This window comes from Gekko japonicus, unplaced genomic scaffold, assembly GCF_001447785.1.
Source record: "Gekko japonicus isolate JY-2015 unplaced genomic scaffold, Gekko_japonicus_V1.1 scaffold443, whole genome shotgun sequence".
Lineage (NCBI taxonomy): Eukaryota > Metazoa > Chordata > Lepidosauria > Squamata > Gekkonidae > Gekko > Gekko japonicus.
The window spans coordinates 927619-936629 of NW_015172565.1; the positions used below are offsets into that span (position 1 = coordinate 927619).

A 9011-nucleotide genomic window follows, 5' to 3' on the forward strand; every position below is an offset into this window, starting at 1 on the left:
TATGTAGCTAGCCATTATATACAGAAATATGCAGGATCAGTGTTGGCACTGTGGCTCATCTATGGCAGATTTTTTACTTATTTTCTGGTCCTTTGCAAATTAAACTTCTTTGGAAATTTGTAATTCAGTTTTGTTAATGAACTGTTAGGTAGTAATATACCCCTCAATCCAAAAGTTATTGTGCTGGGCTGTTTAAAAGGCTTGTTGCCCTTCCAGATGTAGAACTTGTTTTAAGTTTACTTTCTGCTGCTAAATTGGTGAAAACAGCAAAATGGAGGTACAACTTCCTTTGGAGAGTGAATGGTTCCACCATCAGTGGAATAGTATATTAAATAAATTAGCATACCATCAAAGGGCCTAGAGAAGTACGTTTTAATGTTCAGATACATCTATTGCATTTTGGGGTGTTTTAATGCTTTGAAATAATAAGGTAAGAAAGTGTTTCTTTATGTGTTTTATGAATTATTATAATGCTTCTTTGTTCCTTTTTGTGATTGGAGATATAATATAGGTTATATTTTGAATAATCCAATACAAATGAAGAAAGAAATCAGCAAATGCATTTTATACATGAACAACATGAAAAGGAACTGTGTGAAACTCCCGGTTGATGGCGGCACGGACTCACCTCCCGGACGCTCCGGGGGTGTTTCCATGGTCCGGCGAATGGAGGGGGCGAGCAGGCTCGTAGACCCCCCCAGGAGCCCGGGGGAGGGCGCCTGGCCAAGGAGCCTGGAGGGGGTAGCCGCTTCCATGGCGGAATGCCAGGGAATTGAGGCTCCCTCTCGCTCCGGTGGTCCATTCAGCTGAGAGACCGAATGGTAAAAGTGAAGCTGGCCAGGGCAAGCTTGGGAGATCGAGCGCAAAAAACGATGAAGGAAAAGGGGTCGCAAGACCAGCTATGAACGTGAGTCAACCCAGAATCGAATTTTAAACAGAAAGACGCTCCCCTTCCAACGCGGCGAGAGTAAAGCGGGCGGGGGAGGGACGCCTCCCATGCACACCAACTGAGAAGCTAAAAGGGAGGGGAGCGGGAAAAAGTGAAAACGCGATTGCCCAAAAGTACTCACCCATCGAGCGATACAGATAAGCGCATATTCAGAGACTCTTTAACTTTTGCGAAAAGTAAACAAGCGAAGAAAAGATGGCGGGGAAGAGGGACAAGGACAAAGAGAGACTGTTAAAAGCGAAACCAGAGTCCCCGAGACCGGAAACGACCAGTGAGACTACGAAGGCTATGACTGAAGTCATGCGCCCTCTGCTGGAACAGCTCAATGTTAAAGGAAATGGCAGTGACAATGCAGAAAGTGAGGAAGAAAGTGAAAAATTTGGAGAAGAAAACTGATTCTTTGGAAGATCAGATGCTACAAGTTCAAATGGATAAAGCCAATATGGTCCTTCACTTCCAGGGAGTGCCAGAAAATAGAGGGGAGAATCTTAAAGAACTTATGAGTGATTTACTTGCCCCAGTGACAGAGATAAAAGCGGATTTATTGCTCAACGACATGGATGTGGCCTATAGGTCATATTCAGGATATATAAAGAAGAACAATCTGCCTGGGGAAATAGTGGTAAGATTCTCGAGGAGGCACGTCAGGGATGCTATCCTGAAAGCAGTTTCTCGGACCCCACTGAAGGTGGGGGAGAATGAGGTCAGAGCGCTAAAGAATATTCCATTTGAAGTGAGACAATGCAGGAAGAAATATAAAGAACTTGTGTGCTTCCTCCAAACAAACTCAATTGGATATAAATGGCTGTTTCCAGAAGGAGTAACATTCAAGATCAAGGAGAAGAAAGTCAAGATAGACTCTGTTCTTAAGGCTAAAGAGTTCCTAAATGAGCAGCTGGGAAGGTCAGAGGACGGGAAAAAAGAAGAGGACGATAGGTCCAGTGGTGAGCTGGAAACTGGTTCATCTGGTGAGGACTCTTTGTCAGAGAAAGGGGCAGCAGCCCCGAAAAGTCCCTACAAGTTACGGAAGAGAGAGAAAAAGAAGTAAAGGCTGAAGGACTCTGAATTGTGCCTTTGAGAACTTTGGTTCTAGGGGGAGGATGGGGGGCACGGTATTGGGCAAGAAAATATGAAAGGGGAGGGTAAAAGGGCTAAAAGATTGACATGGTTCACTAGTAGTACAGTGATGAAAGACTCTAGATTTTGAAGAAAAAGTCATTTGGAAGATCTCCTATCTTGGGTTTTTAGTCAGTAGTGGGTTTTTTGCTTTCTCCCATATATGTAGTCCCCTATCCCTTTTTTTCTGTTAGTTATTTGTAGTGTATAAAAAAAAATCAATAAAAAACTCCCCTTCGGGTGAATCAAAAAAAGAAAAGAAAAGAAAAGGAACTGTGTTGATAATCCACAAGGCCATGTGTATGTCTCTGAGATATCAGTGCTGTGTACAAATTGACATATAAACCAATAAGTCGGGGTTCCCAACCTTTTTGAGCCTGCAGGGACCTTAAGAAATCTACACAGGATGGTGGGTGCAACCACAAAATGGCTAACACAGGAAGCAGAGCCAACCAGAAAATGGCTTTTTCCACAGTTTCAGATTGGAGTGGAGATACTTAGAAGGTGCTTCACACAAACAACTAGATGTATGGAGCAGCTGGGTTCAAACAGCAGTGGACATCCACATTGCTGCATCTAAGAAAATTTGAGTACAATTCTAAGCAGAATTACACCCTTCTAAGCCCATTGGCTTCAAGTGATTTAGGCTGTGATCACATGTGCCTTTAGATCCGACATAGGTGCGAATGCCTGATGGATCTAAAGGGAGCGATCAGACAGCAACATCTGGGAAGCACCCTGCAGTCGTCAGCAACCCCTCCTGCTCTGCTACAGAAGCGGAGTTAAAAGACACTGGGGAAAGTCCGGCTCTAACGGGTAGGGTTCCAATGGGCCACGGACGGACTTTCCCCTGTCTGATTGCGCAAGCATGCTCTCATGCCGTTGGGATGGCCTAATCATGCCATCCCGGCTTGGTGCCGTTTCCACCCCCTCTTCGCATCATAGCATACTCCGTGGGGGGCCCTCAGTGCAGAGGTGCAATCCCTCATTTATGCGCATGGGAAACAAATGGCAAACAAACTCCCGACACACCCACAGTTGCGTCTCATCACACAGTGACGGGTTGTGCCCGCAGCTACAAAGGGAGATGTGATCTCGCAACTGCATGTCAAATTCCTCCGGAGGAAATAGCCTCGCTTCTCCTCCGCTTCAACTGGCGCGTGTGACCGCGGCCCTAGAAAGGCATAACTCTGTTTAGGATTGCATTTGATTGGTCCCAGTGTGACAAAAGATCGACTAATGAGTGAATGTAGACCATCTTACAGTATCTTTTTGTTATACAACGGGTTTAAATAAAAATGCTTCGCAGGATGTTTGTAATTAAACTATTTTATTTCTTTGCTTTTCCTTGAAAGAAAAGTCCTTAAAGTCATCTGGAAATTCTACAAGCCTTTGGCCTGAGGCAGCCATGCAAATGGCTGCCAGAATTGGTTGTCTTTTGACCCAAATGGAAAGTTTTGAAGTGGATACTGCGACACTAGAATGGCACTGTTTCAGGGACTCCCTGGCCAGGGGCCTGTTCTAGGCACAGAATATAAACTGTTGCTGAAAAGCGAAGCTCCCGAGAAGCTGCTGGATCTTTCAAGAGAAGAGTCAACCCTAGAAAGAATTTTCTACAAGCAGAAAGAAGATGGGAAATCTTCTGATGCTGCTTTTGCTTACTCTGGTGTTCACAGCCCCCTGCTGTTGTGAAGGAGGTAAGGGAATATGACTGAGATAAATAATACTACTTAGTATTTGCATAATACCTGTGAGTGTTTAAAGAGCTTTACATACATTGTCTTGTTGTAATCCGTAAAACCACCATGTCAGATAGAGCAGCAGTAATATCCCCATATAGCAGATGGGAGCCGAGAGAGAAAATGGCTTGCCCAAGTCCATTTTGGGGTGCTCATGGCTAAAATTCAAACCAGAGGTTGCCTGATTTGAAGTTCAGTCTCCTAGGCAGCAATCTGAAGAATGCTTTCCTAGGAGTAATTCCCACTGAATAAAATGTGACTTGCTTCTGAGTAGACCTGCATAGAATTGTTCCCTTAGCCACTACGCTGCATTAGTGACCAAGTGATTTTTCATGGGGGCATGGCAATGTACTTGGACTCCAGCTGAGAAAAGGACAGATTCTGTAGGGAAAGAATCACAAAACCATTTTTCTCAAACCTGCTTCAGATGTGGCTGGTATGCCTGCCAACAGTGAACCTGACCATCTGGATGTCCCATGTTAATAAAGCAGCTTTCATCCGGCCTGCCAGTTACAACCACAGCTGCAAAAACAGCCAACCAGTCAGAGAGATACTCACTTGGTACTGGCCCGTAGCCAGGATTTTTTAAATTCAGGGGCCTTTAAATGTCAGGGGGCACCCTGCACAGACACCCCCACAACCCCCCCCCCCGAGGGAGTGCCACAAATAAAAAAATTGGAAGTGTGGGGGTGGGCGGCCCGGCCCTGAGATGCCCCACTGTAGCTACAGGCCTGACTTGGTATGAGATTCTGGTGAAAACCAAGTTGGATATTATGCAAAGAGTAACAAGAGGCATCTGACCCACAAACCTATGCTAGTTATACACAAGTTTAATGTTTGGTTTTAATTTATTTTGCTTTTGTATTTTAAAACATTTATAGCTTGCTCTTTCAGGGCTCAGAGAGGTTCTCAATAATAATGGCCTCTTCCAAAGAGTCGTGGAAACTGGTGAGGGTGTTAAGAACTCTAAAAGAGGGTAAGGGTCTCTAAAACCTACCCTTCCTAGTATTCCTTGGGGTGAAGAAAGATTACCTGTGCAGCCCAATCCACTAAACATTTATTTTAAATCAAGTCCCACTGAGGTTAATAAGGCTTACTCCCAAGTGAGTATGCATAAGACTACAGCAGTAGTTGCTTATATAGGCATTATTCAAGGTTGATATGGGAATAAATGCACCCACAGATGAGCAAGGATAACAGGAGTAAATCTTCCCCTTGGAGTAACTCCTGAATTTCATACAAGGAAATAACAGCTAACGGCTATTATTTACCTCACATAAAATTCCCTTTTGAACAGGAAGGTGATGAACAGATGCACCATCATCTGGCTAATCCGCTTTCCTTCATGAATCAGATTATATGTGACAAATTGTGAAACTATTTTTTAAAACTTCAGTTAACTAGGAATCCATATCCATATGCTTTAAACTGTTTCTGGATATTTTTACAAAGAAAGTGTTAAGGACTTATCGATTCAGGTATTCAAAGAGAAGGTTGTGTGTGTCCATATAAACAGGGAAGACAAATAAATTCTTGCTCCACAGAGTCTTCAACCTTGAGATTTTAGGGGACAGAAGCAAGAGGATGAAACAGTTATGACTTAAATACATAGACAGGTGTTTGTTTTTTGCTAGTCTGACTGCACAAAGTAGCAAGCAACAAATTTTGTTAGTCTTGAGTCAGTACTTTAGTGGCACCACCAAACATTTATGTGAGTGTGTTCAGATAGGCATTTAAAGTGAGCAAATTAATGTCTAGCTCATGCTTGCCCTGAAATAATATGGAAGGAAGAGCCACTGTAAAGACAGTGTCAGCCACATCACACAGCCAGGGATCTCATCCCTTCACCTTTAGACCAGAACACCAACAGCCTGTGAGAATGCAGCATCGGAATAAGACAAAGCAGCCATTAGAGACATGGAGAGCCAGTGTGGGGTAATGGTTAAGAGAGCAGTGGCCTCTAATCTGGAGAACCGGGTTTGCTTCCCCACTCCTCCTCATGAAACATTCCAGGTGACCTTGGGCCAGTCAACAGTTCTGTTATGTAGTGGGTTGCCGCATGGAAGAACGACAGACGACGACGTAGTGCATAGCACACTTTATTAGGTACACAACAAGACACCCTCACAAACGGCTGGCAGGCCAACTATATACACAGCCAGGGGACCACCCCTGGGTCCCATTGGCGGGTTTGAATTTCCCGCCACGGTTCCCATTGGTTCCCCCAATGGAGGGACTAGGATCCTAGTCCCCATTGTTGTCCCAGACTGAAGCTCAGGCGTGTGCGCTGGCCTCCGGTGGCAGTCAGCGGACACTACATCCCTCCCCCCATAGTCCGGAACCTCCCCTAGGTGACATAGTCTTTAAGGTATGTTGGGGGCCGTCGTACCCTGGTGGATCGTCTGGGGGTTTGTGCGGGTACCTCCGGGGTCCCGGCCTCTGAGCTGGAATTCGGGAGTGGTGCCGGGGCCTCCGCTGCAGCCGCCTCTGGTTCCGGGGTCACGTCTGCGGCTGCCGGGGGCTGGTCGTCTCGGAGTGGGTGGAGCCTCCTCTGGAGCCACGGTAGGGTCCTCCTCTAGGACTGCCCGCTGCCTCGGTACTTCCTCAGTGTGCTCGGGAAGCATTCGCCGCCTAAGCTGGTAGAACACCGGGTCTTCTGGGAAGAACCCGCGAGGTGCTTCCCTCTGTTCGGTCTTGTCCCTCGGTTCTGGGGCCCGGTCCGGGTGCAGGCGATCTAGCAGGGTTCGTGGTCTCCAGCCCAGGAGAAGCTCCGCTGGGCACCGGCCTCTTACTGGGTTGGGCGTGATTCGCTGCGCCAGGAGGAACTTGGCGATTCGCTGCTCCCAGTCCCCTTCCGTCAGGCGGCTCAGCGCTTCCTTTGTTGTTCGCACCATACGTTCAGCTTGGCCGTTGGTCGCGGGGTGGAAGGGCGCTGATCTGATGTGCTTGATCAAGTCGCTGCTGAGGAAATGCTGGAACTCCTCCGACGTGAACACCGTCCCATTGTCTGAGACAATGGTGTCAGGCAGGCTGTGGGTGGTGAAGATCTGTCGGAGTGCGCGGATGGTGGCCTTGGAGGACGTTGTGGACACAGGGCTGATCTCTAGCCACTTGGTGTAGGAATCCACCGTCACCAAAAACAACAGTCCATGGAAAGGCCCGGCAAAATCTATGTGGAGCCGGGACCACGGGGTGTGGGTGGATTCCCAGGACTGGGACGGTGCCCCTGGTGGGCTGGGTCTCACTGCCTGGCAGGTGGGGCCCTGTTTTACCCACGCCTCCACCTCAGCGTCGATGCCCGGCCACCATACGTAGCTCCGTGCGAGGCCCTTCATTTGCACGATGCCGGGGTGGGCCTCGTGCAGGGCTTGTAACACCTTTTTCCTCAGGACGCTGGGGACCACAACCCGGTCTCACCACAGTAGGCAGCCTTTGTGAGCTGACAACTCGTCCCTGCGAGCTGTAAAGGCTGCGAATTCCGGCCCGTCTACCTTGGTAGGCCACCTCCTCACCACCCAGCCCAGCACCCGGGATATGATGGGGTCCCTGGTAGAGCGGCGGGCGACGTCTGCGGCCTGGAGTGGCGCTTCTGGGAGGTCCTCCATCTGCAGGACCCGGTGCACTGGGGCAGGGTCGACCACGACATCTGGCAGGGGCAGGCAGCTGAGGGCGTCGGCGTGGCCCATGGTTTTTCTGGGACGGTGCTCGATCCAGTAATCGTAGGCCGCCAGGAAGATGGTCCATCTCAGGACACTCGGGGAGATCACTTGTGGCGTTCTTCAGTCGGGAGCGAACAGGCCGAGGAGTGGTCGGTGGTCGGTGGCGATGGTGAAGGGCCGGCCATAGATGAAATAATGGAATTTCTTGACTCCGGCCACGATTGCGAGGCCCTCACGATCTATCTGGGCGTAATTCCGTTCGGCCGCAGATAAAGTGCGCGAGTAATACGCGACCGGGACCTCTCGCCCATCCAGAAGACGATGCGCCAGCACAGCCCCGACGCCATAGGGTGAGGCGTCACAGGCCAACACCACCGGTAGCGACTCATCGAAGTGGGCGAAAACCGCGTTGGAAATTAAAAGTTCCTTCACGTTCCGGAACGCGGAGGCCTGTCGGGGATCCCAGACCCAAGGAGCCTGCTTGTCGAGCAACTGATGGAGGGGCTCTGCTACCGCCGCCTTGTGGGGGAGGAAGGCGTGATAGAAGTTCAGGATGCCGAGAAACGCCTGCAGTTCCGCCTTGGACTTTGGTGGCGGCGCCTCTACAATCGCCTTCACCTTCTCTCTGGTAGGGTGAAGGCCCTCTGCGTCCACCCTGAACCCCAAAAAATCTACCGACGGCACCCCCAGGCAGCACTTGTCCAGCTTCACCTTCAGCCCAGCGTCCTGGAAACGGCTGAGCACGGCACGGAGGCGAGTCGCGAAGTCGGCGGGCGTGGCGGCGGCGATCATCACATCATCAAAGAAGGGTGTGACGCTGGGGATCCCTTTAAGAAGAGAGTCCATCAGTTGCTGAAACAGTCCAGGCGCCACACTCACTCCGAAACTCAATCGCTTCACACGGAATGCCCCCTGGTGTGTAACAATCGTTTGCGCCTCTGCAGTTGCCTCGTCTACTGGCAGCTGCTGGTACGCTTGGGCCAGATCCAATTTCCCAAAGACCTTTGCCCCGCCCAAGGTGGCCAGAACGTGGCTAACTACAGGGACCGGGTATGCGTGGTCCTGTAGCACCTTGTTCAATGTGCATTTATAGTTCGCTCAGATGCGGACTGCCCCATTCGGTTTGTTCACTACTACAATGGGCGTCTCCCACGCGGCGGTCACGTTCCGCATCTATCTTTGGCTTTACCAATAAAGGAACCGTCCTGGCACGCATCCGTATGGGGGCCACCGAAAGGTCTAAGCGCAGGGACACCGGGGGGCCCGTATACCGGCCCAGAGAGTCATCAAAAATGGCAGGAAACTCTTGGCAAATCCCTGTGAAGTCTTGGGCCGTGCACGCCTGTACCCCTTCAACCGTGATTCCCAGGGGTTCGAACCAGGCCCGTCCCAGTAAACTGACTAGGTCGCCCTCGACCACTATCAAGTCCAGGTTCCTTTTGAAATTTTTGTACTGAACCTTGAACGTCCCGACTCCCTTTATGGGCACCTGGTTCCGCTGGAAGTCCATGAGCGTCACCAGGGCTGGCCGCAATCGGGGTCCCCCCT

At 49.7% G+C, this 9011-nt stretch overlaps 1 protein-coding gene across 2 annotated transcripts in view; it reads left to right on the top strand.

Annotated features, from left to right (window-relative positions):
- The first annotated feature begins 3635 nt into the window (after positions 1-3635).
- Positions 3636-9011, top strand: part of LOC107118918 (matrix Gla protein-like) — an 18696-nt gene continuing 13320 nt past the window's right edge. The window contains exon 1 of one of the 2 annotated variants that reach the window (XM_015421320.1): positions 3636-3762. In XM_015421320.1, the coding sequence (XP_015276806.1) occupies positions 3696-3762 (67 nt within the window). In that variant the 5' untranslated portion in view covers positions 3636-3695. Of the gene's footprint in view, positions 3763-4691; positions 4781-9011 lie in introns of those variants that run through there. The other variant, XM_015421321.1, reaches the window with a different exon arrangement.